The 20,254-nt window shown below is 49.9% G+C and overlaps 1 protein-coding gene across 1 annotated transcript in view; it reads left to right on the plus strand.

Moving 5' to 3' along the window:
• Positions 1-20,254, plus strand: part of ITGA11 (integrin subunit alpha 11) — a 123,817-nt gene that overhangs the window by 25,412 nt on the left and 78,151 nt on the right. The window contains exon 2 of the mRNA XM_039218561.1: positions 8,134-8,245. Within this exon, the coding sequence (XP_039074492.1) occupies positions 8,134-8,245 (112 nt within the window). The remainder of the gene's footprint in view (positions 1-8,133; positions 8,246-20,254) is intronic.

Below are 20,254 nucleotides of genomic sequence, written 5' to 3' on the forward strand. Positions count from 1 at the left end.
CCTCCTATGGCCCAGCCCAAAGTCAAGTGGGAATGCTTGACTGTGTTTGTTATTAGTTGTTGTTAGGCAGGGCTAAGTTTTCTTTCTTTCTTTCTTTCTTTTTTTTTTTTTTGTGAAATTTATTTATTTATTTATTTAGTTGTTTATTTATTTATTTAAATCTCAGTTAGTTAACACACAGTGTAGTATTGGTTTCAGGAGTAGAACCCAGTGATTCATCACTTACATAGAACACTTAACATAGAACACTCATCCCAACAATGCCCTCCTTTTTATTATTATTATTTTTTAAAATATAATTTATTGTCAAGTTGGCTAAACCACTGCGTCTACAGCATGCTCTTGGTTTTGGGGGTAGATTCCCGTAATTTGTTGCTTACGTACAACACCCAGTGCTCATCCCAATGAGTGCCCTCCTCAATGCCCGTCGCCCATTTAGCCCATCTCCCTGCTCCCCTCCCCTCCAGCAACCCTCAGTTTGTTCTCTGTATTTAAGAGTCTCTTGTAGTTTGCCTCAGAGCTAAATTTTCTAGTTCAGGTCAGCATATTTTACTGAGCACCTACTGTGTGCCACACCCTGTGTTAGGAATGAAAAGAGAAGAATGGAAGACAGTCCTCATCCTCCCTATGGCTCAGAGTCTGGGCAAGAGGACTCTGAGAAGATGTATGACGTTGACTCTGCTCCATGTAGGTCAAGCCCCACACTTAACAAGTGTTGGCTGAACACCCCCATGAGTGGAGGCACCGGCAGAGCTGCTGCCCTGAGAAGCTGGTGGGCCAGCGTGATTTCCCTGTTGTGCAAGCAGCCACCCATGGCTGCACACTTTCCCCACCAGCCGGGGGCTCCCGAGAGCAGGGCCCAGATCCCCACCTTCCTGAGGCCTTCCTGAGGGAATGTGTAGTTACTAGGCTTCCTATGAGGGTAACGGGAGGGTCCCCAAGGGCAGCGTCCCCACTTCCTCCCAGAAGTTGGAAGACACTCCAAGCTGGGACTACCTTCTCTCTAGTGCGGGCTTCCTCCCTCAACTGACTAGAAGCTTCTCTGTTGAAGGGTCCATGTTATCCCTCTTCCTCTCCCATCTTTTATATCTCACTAGTGCCTATTACAGGGGCCTAGATTAGGGAGGGCCCTCAGGCCTTGCCAGCAATGTACCCAAACCTGGCATTGCCTTCTTAGACACCTGTCTTTGAAACAATGGCCTCAGGACAGAAGGGAAAGATGGCTGGTGGCAGAGTGACAATCATACTCTGTTATTTGCTCAGGTGGAAGGGACAGCAACGCAGATGGTACAAAACAGCCAGCCATTGACTTCTCATATCTGTCTCACTTCAGAATGTGTATTCTGTCCTCCAGAGTGGCAGGGGGTCCACTTTACCATTTCTTTTTGCTTAAGCTAGTTTCAGGGTCTTTCCTTTCCATCCTCTCTATCTGTGATTTGCTTTTAGACGGAAAGATTCTTGGGACCCAAGTAGAACTGAGAAGAGGGAGATGATAGGAGAGAGTCTGGTAACATTTCCGTCTCCCTCACCCCCATCCCAGTGCACATTGTCCAAGGAAAACGAAAGTGTTTGCTTATACAGGTGCATCCGTAATGCAGAGTGGGGCCCAGGGAGTTAGCGAGGCCTGGATCTGGCAGACAGAGGGCTGCTGAGCAGTGAAGGGACTCTGGCTGCATCCTCTGGCCCCCCTGGTCCTTCCTGGTCAGGGATTCACCAATCAGTTCTCTAGCAAGCAGGTTCTAAGCACAGGGGACCTGGGAGCAGGGGGTGGGAGGAGGTCAAGCCTGGGTGAGACCAGTGGGGTGAGGAATTCAGGTGATGGAAGGGGGTGGGAGAGAAGGGGACAGGGAGAGAAGGCTGGATGGAGGCAGGTGGCACAGGGCAAGACTGACGAGGCCTTGGGTTGTATCCTTGCTGTTCCTGGCTGTGCCTCAGTTTCTTCACCTGTAAAATGAGAATAATACTATGCTCACTTCAAAAGGTTACTGTGTGGGGCACCTGGGTGGCTCAGTTGGTTAAGCGTCAGGCTTTTGCTGAAGTCACAATCTCACGGTTCATGAGTTCAAGCCCTGCGTTGGGCTCTGTGCTGACAGCTCGGAGCCTGGAGCCAGCTTCAGATTCTGTGTCTCCCTCTCTTTCTTCCCCTCTTCTGCTTGCATTCTGTCTCTCTCTCAAAAAATAAGTAACATTTAAACTTTTTTATTTTTTTTCTTTCATAGTTTATTGTCAAGTTGGTTTCCATATAACACCCAGTGCTCATCCCCACAAGTGCTCTCCTCCATGCCCATCCCCCCCCTTCCCCTCTCCCCCAGCCCTCAGTTTGTTCTCGGCATTCAAGAGTCTCTCATGGTTTGCCTCCCTCCCTCTCCCCAACTATTTTTTCCCCTTCTCCTCCCCCATGGTCCTCTGTTAAGTTTCTCCTGGTCCACTTATAAGTGAAAACATATGGTATCTGTCTAAAAAAAAATTTTTTTAAAGGTTATTATGACAGATACCTGGGTGGCTCAGTCAGTTGAGCATCCAACTCTTGGTTTTAGTTCAGGTCAAGATCTCACAGTTTCATGTGTTCAAGGCCCCCATTGGGCTCTGTGCTAAGAGAACGGAGCCTGCTTGGGAGTCCCTCTCTCCCTGTCTGCCCCTCCCCTGCTCGCACTGTCTCTCTCTCTCTCTCAAAATAAATAAACTTCAAAAAATTAAAAATTAAAGAAAAAGGTTATTGTGACAATTAAGTACATTTGCAATGGTGTTTGGTACCTAGTGAATCTATGCTTGTTATATCATGATCTAAGTGGCAGGGGACTGTTAGTACCTAAGTCAGAAAACTAGGAGGTAAACTAAGGCAGACAGAAGCCAACAGATACAGGTTCTGAGAGCAGCTTCTCAGAAGGTGAGAGATCCAGCAGGCAAGGTAGGTATGGAAACTAGTATAATCCAAGAGGAAGACCCACAATGTAGCAGAGGGGTCATCAGAGCTGGGCCTCAATGTTTGAGAAGGAAAGAAAGGCCTTCTAGGGCAGATAGACAGCGTGAGCAGGGGCACCGAGGCAGCCCAGAGAGCAGGGCATCTTGTCTCAATTTAATTCAACCAAGATGTATTGAGTGCTTTCCACATACCAGGCACTGACGAAGGTTAGTTAGTTACTGCATTCAGCCTTGTTGAATTAGTCCCATTTTTTTGATGAGTAAACTGAGAGCCAGAAAGAAGTCACTAACCCCTGGTGGCTCCTTACCTTCGTGAATGAATGAAGGAGCTGGGCTTCTAACAAGCCCTCCCTGAACTCAAAAGCCATGCTCTGTCCTTGCCTGGCCTCACCCTCCAGGAGCCAGGCAGGAGGAGCCAGAGAGTTCCGACACCCTCGCCTAGGCAGGCTCTCCTTCTTCCCTTCACACCAGAAATTCCTGCCTACTGCCTTTGGGCTGCCTCATCAATTTGTATGCATCAATCTCCCAGGCTGAGATCACAGCTCTAGAAGCTTCCTGACAGCCCCCGCCCACCGTGGTCCCTGCCTTCTCTAACCATCATGGCATACCAGTCACAGCCTTGCACTAACTGTCCACACAGCTCTCCCTAGCTAGTAGGCTCCCCACTCTCTTCTTGTCTTGCTCAGCCCTCAGTGGAGTTCAGAGCTAGCCCCTGGGCTGTGTGCAGACAGAGTGAGTAAACAGACTCTGTCTGGCATTCGTGAGGCCGCCATCAGTCAAATGATCACATCAGTTTTAATTATTAACTGTGATAAGAAGAGACCTCTCCTATTAGTGAGTATGAGAGGTGATGAGATCATTAGGCAAGATCTGGTGCCAAGGAGGCTTCTGGGGATGTGATGGGATGTGACATTTGTGCTGAGATTGGATGGTGATGAGGAGTACATCAGAGAGGCAGCAAGTGCAAAGTCCCCAGGGCGGGAGGAAGGGGCATCTAGGGAGCAGAAAGGGGCCCTTGGTAATTGCATGCCGGGAGCCAGAGGAAAACTAGCACAAGACAAGTCTGCAGATGCTCCAAGGACCGTGGGACTGCGTGGAGGATTTAGGACAGGGCTGGGCAGGGAGCAAACCATGAAAATGGACTGATGCGGCATAGAAGCCCAGCAGCCGCCCCTTGAGCTAGAGTGAGGGCTCCCTGTGGAGCTGTCGGCTGATAGTAGCTCTGGATGTGCGTTGGCCAGCGTGCCTCTGCATTTGGGACTGGGACTGCCCACCTGGTAACGAGGCCACAGTGTTCACCTTAGCCTGGAGTGGTGCTCAAGCTCAGGCTGTGATTCCCATCCCTTCATGGGACTGACTGGTGCTTTTTGAAAAGAGAAGCGTCTGAAAAAACTGATGTAACTTTGGCCATAGGCCACAGAAGAGCAGTCCAAGAATTGTGGGTTTCCACCCTCCTGTCGTCAATATCAGGGGTAGAAAAGCGGCCAGGCTCCCTGCAACTGGCCTGTTGATTCCCGTCAAAAACAACTTTGTTTTGTTTTATTGGTATCTGGGGTTTGTAAATTTCTGAGAAGGGCGCATTCCCCACGCATGAAAGCCATCTGCTCTCAGAGGAACGGGCCAGAGATCCCGTGCGGAGCCGAGGTCAGAGCATCGGACTTGACATCACTTTTAGGAAAGCCATTCCCTGGCTTGGTTTGTTCAGAAGCGGGTGCCCAGGCCAGTGGGGGCACCAGCACTTTGTAACTTAACGCCCTGGCACTGAGGGCTTTTTTCCTCTACCCTGTGTCGGGCTTCACTAATCCTACCCCTGGGGGTGCAGGGGAGACCAGACTGGTCGTAGACAGACCCGCAGGTGAGGAAGGAGAACAGGGAAGCCTGCTTTCTCTCCATTTCCTTCTCCCAGCAGAACTCCAAAGCAGAGGAGTTACCCCCTGAGGGCAGAGGGCAGGAAAGACTCCCTTCTCTGAAAAGAAGACCCCTTTCTCCCTAGCGGGTCCTTGTTATAAAAGCCTGGTCTCCCAGGGGTAACACATCATCCCGGTGTCCTGAGCTATGTGATCAAGGACTTGCTCTGATCTCTCAGCCGAGTGATTTAGGGTAGGATCATACCCGTCTCACAAGTCTGGTGTGAGCTCTAACGAATTAATGTAAAATTGATGGTTAGATACCTAGAATTGTGCTTGGAACATCTCAGCGCTCAGGAAATATCCTTTTCTTTCTCCTTTTCCTCATGGAGGGGAGAGGGCATCCCAGCCCAACGTGGTGCCTGGTCCCCACCATCCAGTCCGTCGATACCTATGACCGGGCACCAAGGGCTAGGTCTCTACTCAGGCACTAATGTAAGCTGAGGGCACAGCAGTGCTTTGTGCCACTAAAGGAACATAAGAATATTATGGACTATCAGCTGCATGACAAGAAACAAATATGTAATATGTTTGTGATAAGTGCTGTCAGGAAAAATGAAGGAGAAGGGGGATTGAGAGTGGCAGGGTGGCCTGGTGGTGGCTAAGATGGCACTGTGACAGACGTGCTGATGACCTGAGGGGTGAGCTGTGGAGATGACCAGGAGAGGAGTGTTCCAGGCAGAGGGAACAGCCAGGGCAAAGGTGCTGAGCAGAGAGCGGCCTGATGCATCATAGGAACAGCAAGTGGGGAAAGCATGGCCGGAGCAGACAGACCAAGGGGGGAGGACAGGAAATGAGCAGAAAGAACAGCACGGGGTGGGGTGGGGTGGGGGGTGTGATCACGCAGGGCCTTGCAGGTAAGGAGTCTGGCTGCGACTGAGTGGGGTGGGAACCTGGTGGAGGGTATGGGGCTGAGGAGTGACAGGGTCTGACAGCTCTTCCGTGTTCACACAAGAAGCATTGGTAGCGGGAAGACCTCAAAGACATAATTTATGGCCTCATCTTCCCTGGCGCTCACCCTCCTGCAGGCCTGGACGAGGTGGGAGGATCCTGACAGCCGGAACGTGCCTTCCCCTTATTCAGGGTCACCTCCTCCTGCTGTGGTCAGATATAGCAAGAAGAGGACCAGGAACACCATGGGGTGTCCCCAGGGGGCACCAGGGAGCCAGATAAAGTGATGCACACCATCGGCGAGGTGGCCTGTGCTTGTAAATGTGCGTGTGCATGCACGCACTCAGACCTGTGTGTGCCGCATCCGCGTACACAAGCATGTGCGTGTGCATGTATGTGCACGTGCACATGTATATGTGTATGCACATGTGTGTGTCTGTGTGTGTGTGAGTATGTGTGTGCTCCTGGAACAGATCTGGAGAGAGTGTGAGTTCCTCATCTGCCAACTCCATTTCTTTGACCCCTCTCTGCCCACCTCCCAGCCCTGCACAGGTGACGCTAAGCATCCCTCTGTCTTCCGTGACAGGCCCTTACTGGCCAGGAACCAATGCTCCATCTTCCCGCTGTGCTCACCTGACCAGGGTCCCCGTTCCCGAGGCTGCCTGCTGCTAACCAGGCTGATTAGTCTGTTCAGAGTCTGGGCCTGTTAAATAAGGCATCTCCCATCCCAGCTCTGGGCCACGACACTCAGTTCCCGTGGCAGATTAGGGATATGAAGACAGCAGCTTGCTGCCACCATCCTCTCCTGTATTCAGAGCAGGCCCTGCACTTTGATCACACTCGTCTTACCCACTGAGCACAGCCTTGACCTCAGAATCTTTCTTAACGCGGTGCTCCAGGCAGCACTAATAATCAGTTGATATAGACAAGGGAGGTAGCATGTATCTAATATCCCTACTCCAAGGTGTTCCAGCTTTCCCTCTGGGACTCTAATTCAGTGACTCTGATGATGAAACTTTTGGCCACTGTATCCATTTGCAGAGCAAAAAAGAGAGTATGGGAGAAACCACTTGTTCTTGTACCATAGGTCTTGTCCAAGTATGTATGCCTGGGCCTCATCCTCAGACACTCAGCCCAGGGATTCAGTGTCCCTGGGAAGGACAGTGGGACACTCACGGTACAAGCCTCACGTTCGGAGTCCCTGTCCTGCAGGCTACTTTGCTACCCACAGCACAGGGCTGTCAAAGAGGCTAAATGGCAACATATATATAGAAGTTCTTTGAAATACATAAAGCACCCTACACATGAAAGGGGTGACAGTGATGTTCTGTCTATTCTATTCTGCTGATGGTGTTTCACTAATCTGAAAGTTTGGGCTGTTGGGAGGATCCCACCCACTAAGTCCCATGTATGGTGTCCCTATTAGGAATGATGGGTAAGGAGGCCAGACATTCCCTGAAAATTCCAGGTGGAGGGAAGGAGGCAAAGAGCAGGCATCTCAGGTCCTACTTCTTGATGCTGCCACTGCGCCCCGTGCACCCTTGGACAAGCCTCTTAACCCCGTTGTGCTAAATCCCGCTTGCTCATTCTCCCAAGGTCCTGCAAGGGAAAATGACGGCAGATGTGAGGAGACTCGGGAACCAAGCTGCCATGTGGGTGTGGGTTGTCGTGTCTTGTGATTTGGTGCAGGAATGCCAAAGGCTCAACACCAAGGCTCTCAGGTGGCATCGGCTGGGTGACACGTGACCTAACCAAACAGGGAAGACCTTAGAGGCCAGGGTGAAAGGGTTATGAGACTGTTTCTCTGCTCTGCATCAGCTGCCCCAGCCAAGCAGTGACCCCCCAACTGAAGTCAGGCAGAGCTTTGCAAATCGGTTCAGAAGGTGGTGGTGAGCCAGCAGAGTTGCAGTCATGGCCACTAGGAACCCAGGCGTGGGGAGGGTGGGGAGCAGGTGGGAGGGCAGTTCCTCGACTCTTTGGCAGGCAGAGATGAGAGGGAGGAGCAGGGGGCACAGGAGGAGGAGAGAGGAGGTACAAGAACAAAATGGAAGAGGAGCCAGTAGAAGCTAGAAGAAGTGGGGTTGGAAGGAGGGGTAGTGCAGGAGGAAAGAGCTGTCTTCTCCCCACCCCTGTTCTCAGAGGGAGGACCTGGTCTTCCCGGTCAGACCCAGTCTACTCAAGAATAGGTTTTATGCCTCCCCTATCAGATTATGGCCCTTGAAGGGCAGGCGGTGGGCCTCTCCCATCAGACTATGGGCTCCCCTAAGCAGGGACTACCTTAGCCACCTCATATGGTGGCTCCCCAAGGACAGGGGACCATACTTCTCCCACAGCCAAGACCTCCCAGTGAGGACTGTCAACCATTGGGGCCCAGACCTCTGCCTGCCTGATTATCCTCTTCTCCCCACCCTAGGGTTCACAGACACCTTCAACATGGACACCAGGAAGCCTCGAATCATCACTGGCTCCAGGGCCGCCTTCTTCGGCTACACAGTGCAGCAGCATGACATCAGCGGCAAGAAGTGGTGAGTGAGGGGCGCCCCGGTGGCTCAGTCAGCTGAGTGTCCAGTCCTTGATTTGGGCTCAGGTCATGATCTCACAGTTCATGAGATCGAGCCCCGCATCAGGCTCTGCACTCAGTGCAGAGATTCTCTCTCTCCCTCTTTCTCTGCCCCTCCTCCATTTGTGCACGTTCTCTCTTTCTTTCTGTTGAAAATTAAAAAAATGGAAAAAAAAAAAAAAAAGAAGTGGTGAATGAGAGCTGCCACCCCACCCAGCCCTGGACCCCCCACACCCGGCCATCTATTGGCTGCCCACGGTGGCTCTCACATGTAGACACCCTCACATCCAGTGACTTGACTTCTTGTCCTGGGTTCATAAGACCTCTCATCTCTGCCTGCCAAAGATTCAGTGCCCCTCCAACTAATCACTATTCTGACCACTGTCACCAGATTTGTTTTGCCTGGTTTTGCACTTCATATAGATGATATAAGACTGTAAGTATTCATTTGTACCTGACCTGTTTTACTCAACATTGTGTCTTTGGGGTTTAATATATCCCAGAATGTATTATACTTCATGCCTTTTCCCTGGTGTAATATTCCACGGCAGCAATATACCATAATGTATTTATTCACTTCACTATTGATGGGTATTTGGATTGTTTCCATTTTTTGGCTAATTTGAATGGAGATGCTATCAACATTCTCATACATGTCTTTTAGTGGACATCTGCACTCATTTTTATTGGGTATATACTCTGGAGAAGAATTGCTGAGTTAAAGGGTAGGTAATGTAGCTACCTTAGTAAGATTGCCAAGCATTTTTTTCCGAAATGATTTACCAATTTCAACTTTAGTCTAGTAATGTAAGAGAGTTCCATTTGCTCCGTATTTTCACTAACACTTGGTATTATCAGTTTGTTTCATTTTAAGCCATTCTGGTGGTATCTCCTTATGAGTTTAATTTGGGTTACTCTAGCGACTAATGACGTCGAGTAACTTTGTGTAAATGTATTGACCATTTGGTATCCCATTTTGTGAAGTATCTGATTTGTGGCTTTTGCCCATTGTAAAAATTGTGTTATGTGTCTTTTTCTTATCGGCTTATAGAATTTTTAAAAATATATTTCACATACGATCCTTGTCAGAGAAAAGCATTGCAAGGAACTTCTCCTAGTCCGTGATGTGCTTCTTCATTCTCTTAATGGTATCTTTGAATGAACAGAAGTTCTTAACTTTAATAAAGTTGAATTTATAAGTCTTTCTTATGGTCAGTGTATCTTTTGCATCCCATTTAAGAAAACTAATAGTGCTTCTCTCAATAGTGCTTTCAAATATTCAGTGTAAAATTCTTGCATGTCTTTTACTACATTAACTCCTAGGTATTTGATATTTTATGCTAATGAAAAAGAAATGTTATTTCATTTTCTAATCTTTTTTTTTTTTTTTTTTTTTTGGTATTATAGAAACATACAGGCAGGGTGCCTGGATGGCTCAGTTGTCTGGGTGTCTGACTCTTGATTTCAGCTCAGGTCATGATCCCAGGGTTGTGGAATCGAGCCCCGCATCAGCCTCTGCACTGAGTGTGGAGCCTGCTTGGGATTCTCTCTCTCTCTCTCTCCCTCCCTCCCTCCCTCCCTCCCTCTCTCTCCCTCTCTGTCCCCCTCTCTCCCTCTCTCTCCCTCCCTCTGCCCCCTTCCCCTGCTCACACACTCTCTTTTTCTATCTAAAATAAAATGTAAAAAAATAAAAATATGGTTAACTTTTGTATACTTACATGATATCCGGCAACATTATGAAATTAATTTATTATTTCTAATAGTTTGCTACTATACTTTTGAATTTCCTGTGAATACAATCAGATCATTTAAAATAGTTACAGTTCAGTTTCTTGTTTTCAAATCTTCGTGGCTTTTGTTTATTTAAATTGCCTAATTGCAATGACCAGGGCCTTCAGTACAAAGTTGAATAGAAATTGTGACATTGAACACACTTTTCTTACTTCCTTAATAAGAGGGGAAACTTAACAGTATTTCACAATTAAATAAGATGTTGATTATAGCTTATTCATTTGTTGTAGATACCTTCAGATTAAGGAAGTTTTATTTTTTTATTCCTAGTTTTCTGAAGTTGTGCGTGTGTGTGTGTGTGCATGTATAAATAGGTGGTGAATTTTACCAGATACTTTTTCTGCAAAGACTGCAATGTTATATGGTTTTTCTCCTTAATTTCGTTAATATGGTTAACTATACTCATTGATTTTTCTAAAAACTTTTTTCCATTGATATAGTCTTATAAATTCTGTTTCTATGTACATGAGGTATAGTGTGTAGCTAAGTGTATCTGATTTATTCTTAATTATAGATATTTTATTTTGAAGTTCTTGAATTTCAATTTGGTTCTTTTTTATAGATTTCTAATAGTTTGCTACTATTCTTTTGAATTTCCTATGTATACAATCAGATCATATGAAATAGTTACAGTTTAATTTCTAATTCTATTAAAATCATCTATCTCCCATTTGTTGATTTTTTTAGTCTATTTTCTTTTACATATTAATCATAGTTATTTTGAAGTCCTTGGCTAACTCCAATATCTGGATCATCTCTGGGTCTGCTTCTGGTGACTATTTATCTTATGATTATCAGTTACTTTTTCCTGATTCTTTGCCTGTTTAGTAATTTTTTTATTTCATTGTATGTTGGACATTGTGAATGTTACACAGTTGAGGCTATAGATTATGTTACCTTCTTTTAAAGAATTATACATTTTTGGGGCACCTATGTGGCTCAGTCAGTTAAGCATCCAATTCTTGGTTTTTGCTCAGGTCATGATCTCACAGTTTGTGGGTTCGAGACCTGTATCAGGCTCTGTACTGTCAGCATGGAACATGCTTGGGATTCTCTTTCTCTCTCTCTCCCTCTGCAACTTCCCTTCTCTCTCTTTCTCTCTCTCTCTCTCTCTCTCTCAAAATAAATAAACATTTTAAAATAGAATAGAATGAAGAATTACATATTTTATTCTGAGAGGCAATTAAAATATTGATGAACCCCCTAGATCTTACCATGGCTTGGTTTGGGCCTTGGTTAGGGCAGACATCCTCTAGTTTTGTCTTTCCTCTGAGGATGTGGTCTTTATTCCTAGCACACGGATTTTCTGGGATCTCTACTGAAAGCCCACAATATTCATGAAAGTTTCTCTGCTCAGGCTGGACATGAACCCTAACATCTCCCAGGCACTGGACAGCTTCTAAAAACTCTCCCACACTAACAGATTTTCTAGAGTCTCACAGGCTACCTACACAGCTTAGGAGTTGGCCAAAAATCCTGAGGGGACATTTTAGCAGAGTTTTGGGGCCTCTCTTTCGGTGGCTCTCTTCCTTCTGCCTGCCCTTACCAAATCCTCGGTCCAGCCCCAATTCCAGTCACCATCCAGTGACTCCAGTCACTCAGCACAGCTGCTGCTCTCTGGGCTCTGTTTCCCTTGTGCTCAACTAAGGAACATGCCCTCGTGGAGAGAGCTGGGGTGAATGTGGGTCTACTCCTGTCCTTTTCTCAAGTACCGAGCTCTGCATCAATTGCTGTCCTGTGCCTGAAAATAGTTGTTGCGTGTGTTTTAGCTAGCTTTCATAATTTGTTTATGGCGGGAATTGAAACTCCACATACTTTTACCAAATGAGATTTCACTTCTGCTGAGAAACCTTCTCTGACCCTCCCTTCCCATCACTGGAATAATTGCCCCATAGAATCCTGTATTTTGTTTTTCGTAACATTTATCAAACTGGATGATTGCTTGTTTCATTGTCTTTCTTTCTAAGGGGCCCAATCCCTGGCAACTAGTAGAGGCTCAAAAGAACATATTTTGAAAGACTGAATGGATGATTTAAAACATTTTTTAAATGTCTATTCATTTTTGAGAGACTGAGAGAGACAGGGCATGAGCAGAGGACGGAGAGAGAGTGGGGGAGACACAGAATCTGAAACAGGCTCCGGGCTCTGAGCTGATAGCTCAGAGCCCGATACAGAGCTTGAACTCACAAACTGAGACCATGACCTGAGCCGAAGTTAGATGCTTAACTGACTGAGCCACCTACATGCCCCAAAAGACTAAATTAATAATTTAAACATCTCTCAACCACCCCCAAACTAAGGTTCATATTTTGTACATTCTATGAGAAGTTGGAGATTAAATGGAACTGGGGGTGCCTGGGTGACTCATTTGGTTAAGAACCCAAGTCTTGATTTCAGCTCAGATCATGATCTCATGGTTTGTGAGTTTGAGCCCCACATCAGGGTCCGTACTGACAGTGTGGAGCCTGCTTGGGATTCTCTTTCTCCCTCTCTCTCTGCCCCTCCCCTGCTTGTGCTCTCTCTCTCTCACTCTCTTTCAAAATAAATAAACATTAAAAAAAGGTTAAATGGATCTGGCTTTGGCAAGATTGAATTTGTTTTGAGTAATATTTGTTTAGTAAGCTTCTGTTAATAAACTTTACTAGACTCTGCAAAATATTAGTATAAAGTAAGACATGGTTTCACTCACAAATAACTCCCAGACCATTTGAGGAGGCGGCACTAATGTCCTTGAAATAATTAAAAAAACAATACAAGACAAAATATGAGCTGCTGTTAACTATGTTCATCTTTGTAAGGCCACTTTCTCCATGAGGCTTTCTGGATCCTTCTCCTGGCCTGAAATGGCCTTGCCTTTCCTAAGCCCTCTCTCTGATGGCGTCTATCACTTCTTACCTTGTGTTGGAGTCACTTGGGCCCATGGCATATCCCCCCTACTGGACACCGTCTTCATTTCCCTGTGTCTGAGAGAAGCCAGCACAGAGTCTTGCTCAAAGAAGAAACTCAGCCTGAATCTGAAAGGAGACATCTCTGTACCTCTGGGAGGGCTTCACAGAAGAGGGGCATTTGAGTGGAGTTTGGAGGTTGAGCCTAGAGGAGTAGAAAGGTCTGATAGAGTCCATTGCTGGTCACTTTTGCTGATCTGAGCACATCATGGGAGAGGGCTGGTGCCACACCGTAGCCACTTGACCTGCCACAGCCGGGCTGGGAGAGACAGAGAGGCCCTGGAGCCCCAGGGAGCTGCAGCTCCCGCAGAAGGGACAGGAGCACACAGGGCCTTTCAGGAATCCCTCACCCCTGCTTATTCAACTTGAATGCTTCCCTCTCTGCTCCCCCCCACAGCCCCCATTCTTCCTGCCCTGGAGGCACTATCCCAAGATTTGTCTTCAGACACAAGACCCTGTGGATGTTGATCATAGGAAAAGAGGTTGATGCCAGTGTCATTTGGGGGACACTGACTGGAAATTATGCATGGGGGATGACTCCAGCAGTGCGTGTTGATTCAACTCCATGCCAGGAGGCAGCTCAAAGGGAGGGCACGTGCAAGGGGTGCAGTCCAGAGGCTGTCGCTCGGAGGAGGACCTGGGGAGAAGCTCTCTCTGCCTCCCTGCACCTCTGTTTGCTTGTGTATAAAATGGCTGTGAACTTACTGAGTTCAGGGTGTTAGGCAAGATCAAAGAATGCCCCCAACGTGAATGTGGAAAGCAGGCAAATGGTGAATGAGTGGCTTGTAGCGAGCAAGCAGCCGAACCCTGAAATCGGGCCTCGGGCAGCTTGGTGGAGCATCTTCCTCTGACCCAGTCTGCCTCCTGGATGTGGACCTGGCTCCCAGCCCTTAAGGCAGAGCCAGCCCACCTTGGTCTGCCTCCCCTGGGCTTGCAATGAGGCCAGGGCTCCCTGGGAGACTCTCTCAGGGAAGCATGTGAGGATCCCCATCTCCACTGAGGGAGGGGAGCAGCATCACTCCCCAGCGCCTGCCCAGTAACCCGGGTCCCAGCATTGCTTCAGAGAGGGACCCACCAGCTATCTTCTACCGCAGGCACTAATGAAGTCTGGCCTCCATTTACCAGGCTGCGGGCCCCCTTGAACATCAAGGGCACCAGAGCCTGATATAAACAGCTGGAGAATGAAGGGGGTCAGACCTGGGGGGGATGCCACTTGATTTCCTTAACCCTTCCCCTTCTGTCCACTGCGCCCCCAACTCCAGACTCACACTAGGCAAAGCCAACCGTGCACCATGGCCCCCGAAATCGTGAGCAGTTTGCCACATGCCTTGGTTTTGGCAACAAAAACGACACTCACAGATGCACATAGATGAAAAGAGAAAACAAATTCCTCTTGTGCTAAGTATTCGCTGCCCCTGCTTTTAAAGCCCTTGTGTATTTTCAGAGAAATTTAATCCATATGACTCTAATGCCTGTACATTGAAATCATTAAGTCAGTTGGGTTTTTTGTTTTTTTTTTTTTTCAGACCATTTGATGTCCCAGAAGCTCCAGTGTAGGGTTTGCAGAGGGCCTCTCCAAGCCTTTGGTTCCCCCCACCCCCAGCAGGAAGCCTCCTGATGCTGAGAAAAAAACAGAGCTGGGCCCCACAAGTTTCCAATTTGTCATTGAAGCTCTCACCCCTGGGGAGAGAAGCGCCAGCTTGCAGCAAGGCAGAGCGTTTCACCCTCTCCCCTCAAGGGCATTGGGGAAGCAGGAGCCAGACAGCCCCGGTGGGCTCCGCAAAGTCCCTTTGGAACTCAGTGGGATTTAAGAACAAGAGGGCATCATGAGTTCCCTGGGGTGCAGGTTCAGGGACATGAGCAACATGGAAGAGAAGTAGGCTTGTCCCCATTTTCCTGGGGAGGCAACTGAGACTGAAGAGAGAGACATAGTAAGTGTCTGAGGCAGGTCTGGGTCCCGGGTCTCATTAGCCCCAGAGGAGCCCAGATCAGAAGCAGCCCCACCGGCTGGAATCTACGGGCTCCCTCGGCAGTGTCTCTCCCCACCGGCCATGCTGCTGGCCCACGGGAACTGAGGTAGCAGTGTCCCCAGGACCCAACTCTAGCAGAGTCACACACGTGCTGAGCCCAGCCAGGAAGAGAGGGCATATATGCCCATAGAACCCAAATCAATTCCCACTGATCAGTAAATACCAAGAGAGGGCACACAGAAAGGATCATGGGAATCCATGTGAGGGAGAAATGTCTAATTCAGGAGGGGGAGGGGATCGGGGGAGGCTCTGGAGGAGGGGGCTTCCAGATGGGTAGGATTTCCATGGGCAGAATGCATGTGAGTGAGAAGACTATGACAGATGGAGGGAACAGCACGGGTGGTTGTGCAGAGGAGGAAAAGAAGAGACCATGTTTAGGGAAAGGACGCCATCCCATATGGCTGGAGGAGAAGGTGCTGAAAGCACAGCAGTGAGGCCAAAGCCTGGGAGGGCGAGGAGAATACCCTGGAGGCTCCTAAATGCCAGAGCAAGGTGTCTATATCTGGGAGGCAATGGGGAGCCATTGGAGGTTATAGAGCAGGAAAACGGTTCACTGGAGTTGTAATTTTTAGAGTGCTCAGTTTCACTACTATGTGGAGGGTGGAACTGAGGGAGGAGAGCCTAGAGGTGAGGAGGCTGGTGGGACGCCTATGGAAGTCTAGGTGAGGGGAGGGTCTAAGGGCTGGGGCTTGAGGAAGGGGCCTATGTTATGAGTGTCAATCATTCATTCATTCATCCTTGAGAACCTGGTGCTAGGTCCTGGGAATTCAATGGTGAACAAAACTGCAAAGCCCCTACCCTGATGGAGTCCTTCTTCTACTGGGGGAAGACATATTGTTAGTTTCCCCATCATCTGTCAGATGGTGATCTGTGCAATGGAGAAGCATTAGGCAGGGTAAGTTGGATGACACTGCTGCCACCTTATGCAGGCCACCAAGAAAGGCCTCAATGCTAGGGTGACAGCAGTCAGAGACCCCAAGGAAAGGGAGAATCTGAGACAATCATGGATACTTTGGGGGGGTGGGGGGGAAGTATTCCAGGCGAGAGAATGGCAGGTGTAAAGGCCCTGAGGTAGGAAGGTCCTTGGAATGTCCAAGGAACCATGAATGTGGCTGGAGTAGAGTGAGCTAAGGCAAGAAGAGAAGGAGGCAGAGGAAACGGGATGAAGGCTGGCTAGGGGCATAACTTGCTGGCTGGCAAGACAATGAAAACACAGAAAAGCAAAATCCAGCAAGAGGAGACAGACTTTGGGGAAACATGTGAGCTAAGCTTTGGCCCCACTGGTGTGAAATGTCCAAGGGTCATTGGGTACAGGTGGCCAGCCAGCAGCAGGGGACAGAGACCTTCACCTTGGCGGGGAGGTCAGGGCCCAGACTCAGATGTGCATCGAGAGAACTACATTCACAGAGGAGGGCTCAGAGAGAAGGAGGGGGCTGAGGAAAGAACCCTAGGATGCCCATGGGTGGGAGTGCGGTGGAGGGAGAGAGAACCATCAGAGGCAGGGGTAGAGGGGGTGCAGTGTCGCAGAGGGCAGAGGAGGGGAGAATTGCAAGACAGAGGGGGTGGTGTGCACACTCCGAGCCTTATGCCCCTCTGAGAAGCAACCAGGAGCCCAGCCGGGGAGTCTGGGCAAACCTTTGCAGAGCCAGAGCCCAGAAACACTCAGGAAGTGCACTGACGCACACAGAGTAAGTCTAGAGCTCTCACAAGGACTCACTGCAACTCATGCGAACCGTCTGTAGTTACTCCTCTAGAGCAAGTGGTTCTCAAACCTCAACGGGGGCACCAGAGTCCCCTGAGGGCCCCACATCCAGAGTTTCTGAGCCTGTAGGTCTGGGGTCGGACCTGAGAATTCACTTGTGCAGCAAGCTCCCAGGGGCGGCTGGGGCTGCTGGTCTGGGGACCACACTCTGAGAACCACAGACCTAGAGATCTCTGTCCCTGGGATCTTAAGCTCACGACAACAGGCAGAAGCAAAATGACCTGAACCATGTGTAGGTGCCCCCACGGGTGGGGAAATGGGGACTCTGAGAGCCCAGAGCGGGCTGGGGGTGGGGCTGCAGGGGGGATGCAAAGACCTGCTCATACTTCACTACTCTCATCCCCCTAAGCACCCGACCCCCCAGTCCCAGTCTCTCTTAGCCCTTCTTCTGCCTTCTCCTCCCTTTCCATTTTTTTCTTCTCTTTGCCCATTTCCTCTGCCTGGTTTCTGGATTTCCCACCCCACTCCTTACTTTTCAGTGTTTCTTCCCCTTCCCCCCCCCCGCCCCTTCAGCGCCCCCTCCACCAGATCTCCCCACTCCCCACTTCTCCCTCTTCGGCTCTTGCGCTGGAGTCTGGAGCCAAAGCCAGGGGAGGCTGTCCTGTACCCCGGCTCCCCACCCCTCGCTCTGCACAGCCACCAGTGTTATTCCTCTCCTCAGCCTGATTGTGCCCTTGAGGGGAGGGAGCCCAGCCCAGCTCCCTGCCATCTGCCCTGTCCCCGCACCTGGCCTGCTGCGATGCTTTCCAGCACTACCTGGCCCGTGGGGTGCACCCATGGCTGGAGACGGAGGAGAGCTTCTGTGCAAACGGGGACAAGGACAGTGAGGGGGAAGGGCCCTGGAGGTCAAGAGAGGGAATCCGGTAGATTAGGAGGACCCCACAGAACCATGCTAGTGCCTCAGTCTCCTGGGGTGTCCTGGTGGGATACAGAAACTTCCTTTTGGGAAAAAGAAGCATCTAAACTATAACTGTCATCACCCTCAGCAACAGAAGGACAGACCTGGTGGCTTGGTTCATCCAAAGTCACACAGAGTCCTAGACAGCCTCCCATCTCTTTGAGGGGGGCCTGTGGATTCTTCTGCAATAACAACTCAGGGATCGTGTGGTCAGATGCTGAAAGGGTGGCGCAGCTGTCCTGCATACGGACACTGAGGTAGTGAGGAGCAAGACACAGAACCCTGCCTGGCAAATCCTCCACCCAGGGCTACGTGCATAGGCTTCCAGCACCTCCCCCGCCCCCAGGGCTACGTGCAAATCCTGCCAGCACCATCACCTCCTCCCAAAGTCTTGGCATCACATAGGAGTCCAGGCACCCTCGGCCCCTAAGACAGACAAAGTTGGGATGGACCTGCCCCATATAGGATAGTAGATACCCCATCTCTCCCCAGAGACCTCTCTGCAGACAGTGTCTTCCACTGGTGGAGACCCCAGGCAGAGGGGCTATCTCATTAGCCGGAAGACAGGGCCACCACTGGTATGGTCTCCAGTGGACCCCAATTCTCAGAGGCAGAGGGGGATTGGGGAGGGGCAGGGTGGCTCCTCTTATTTTATAGACAAGGAGACTAAGTGCCAGAGACAGAAAGCAACTACACCAAGGTCATACAGCAAGTGAGTGGCGGAGGCAGGGTCGAAGCCTGGCCTCCCAACTCCTCTCCCTGTGATAACTCAACTGGGCACTTAGGTGAAAACTGCCAAAGGGTTAGTCCCCACCATCCTGGGTGCCCTGTCTCAAGATCACCAGGTTGTAAGTTGGGCAAGGTGTTCATTCTGTCCAATACCTCTTTGTATAGACCTCAGATAACAGGAGGCCCCTGGCGATAGAATTTGGCGTTGACTGGAAAGGTAACCCATGAGGAATAAGTGCACAAAGCCTGGGTGTCAAGCCTAAGCCCCGGGGCGCTCTCAGGCCCCGCCCTTCTCTCATCTCCCAACCCCGGTGGTTTCCGGCCTCTCTTTGTGGCCCCTTCCCTCTGGCTTACGGCAAGTCTCAAGGTTGGTGCAGGTCATCTGCCTGGGCAGAAGGCACACAGGGGTGGCTTTTTACTGCAGGAAACGTCTAGGCCTTCGGAACCTCACAAACCTGGGCTCCCTTCCCCGCTCAGCCACTTTTCCAAGCCGCAGGAACTCAAGCATGTCACAGCCACTTCCTGGACCAGGGTTTCTTCATCTGTGAAATGGGCATGGTGATGAGAGCCCAGATGGGTTTTCATGGGGGAGAAGTAGGAGACGATGTGTGCAGTGTCTACTACAGGCAGATTTTGCTGGATAAGCTAGTGCCCTATGCTTGCCTCTGCCCCACAAACGGAGATGGTGTTTGGGGAGAAGGTTTCAAGGAAAAGGGCCCTAAGGACTGTCGTTTGGACAGAATGCCAGGTCTTATCCAAGCCCATCCCTCCTCCTCGGTGCCAATGCCGGTTGTCAGGCCTAGGGCAGCCTCAGCCTTCGTTGCTGAAGAAATCTCACCCAGGAACATCCAAAGCCCTTTTCCTGGCTCAGGCCCCCGGAGCAGGCTCCCAATACCGCAGCGCATAAATACCCTCTGCTATTTTCTCTTGGAACAAATAAAATCCGGTGCCATGACTCATTCTGGTTAAGGATAAATCACTACAGAAGCAAAGCCTAGGATAGGACGAAACCACCCAACGCACCAGAGAGAGGAAGAGAGAGAGAAAAACTGTGCTCGCAGAGGGGAGGGGAAGGGGATGTTGGCTCAGGGCCCCAGGCCAAGCCACCCAGCAGACCTTGGCAGGCAGCGCGTGCAGAAGCAGAGAGTGAGCCCCGGAGGGCCGGAGCAGTGGACATCCAGACAGTGGTCCTCCCAGGCAGGAGCTGGGGGCCCTTCAGGGTCCTTCAGGGCCTGGAGGACACACTAGCGGCACACAGCTTGAGATGCAGCCAGCAAACGTTTTCAAGGCTCCTCGCATCCCCAGATGCGTTTTTCTCTTCTTGCCTTATTGTCTCTTCCTCTCCTCCCTTCTTCCTTCTCCTTCTCCCTCTTCTTTTCTTTAATGCCAGAAGCACACAGGGAAACCCAGGACTTGAAGGGTATGTGGGTGAGGGTAATGAGCCACAGAGGCAATTGATCAGCTTGAGAGGGAGCCCAGGTGGGTCCTCTCGGTGTGGGAAGGACCTTAGTGCTGAGCTTGGAGAGGCAGGGGGCCAACCGTTGCATGCTTTCAGAGTAAGACGCACAACCTTCGTAGTGGAAACATTGAAAGGGAAGTCTCCTGGTTACTAACCTCCATGAAAGAAAATAGATTAGGAGGAACTTAATGGAGGACCATGGGGGAGAAGAAGGGGGGAAATGGTGGGGGAGAGGGAGGGAGGCAAACCATGAGAGACTCTTGAATGCTGAGAACAAACTGAAGGCTGATGGGGGTGGGGGGGAGGGGGAGATGGGCATGGAGGAGGGCACTGGTGGGGATGAGCACTGGGTGTTGTATG

Source organism: Hyaena hyaena, unplaced genomic scaffold (genome assembly GCF_003009895.1).
Source record: "Hyaena hyaena isolate Hyena2069 unplaced genomic scaffold, ASM300989v1 scaffold_15, whole genome shotgun sequence".
NCBI classification, from domain to species: domain Eukaryota; kingdom Metazoa; phylum Chordata; class Mammalia; order Carnivora; family Hyaenidae; genus Hyaena; species Hyaena hyaena.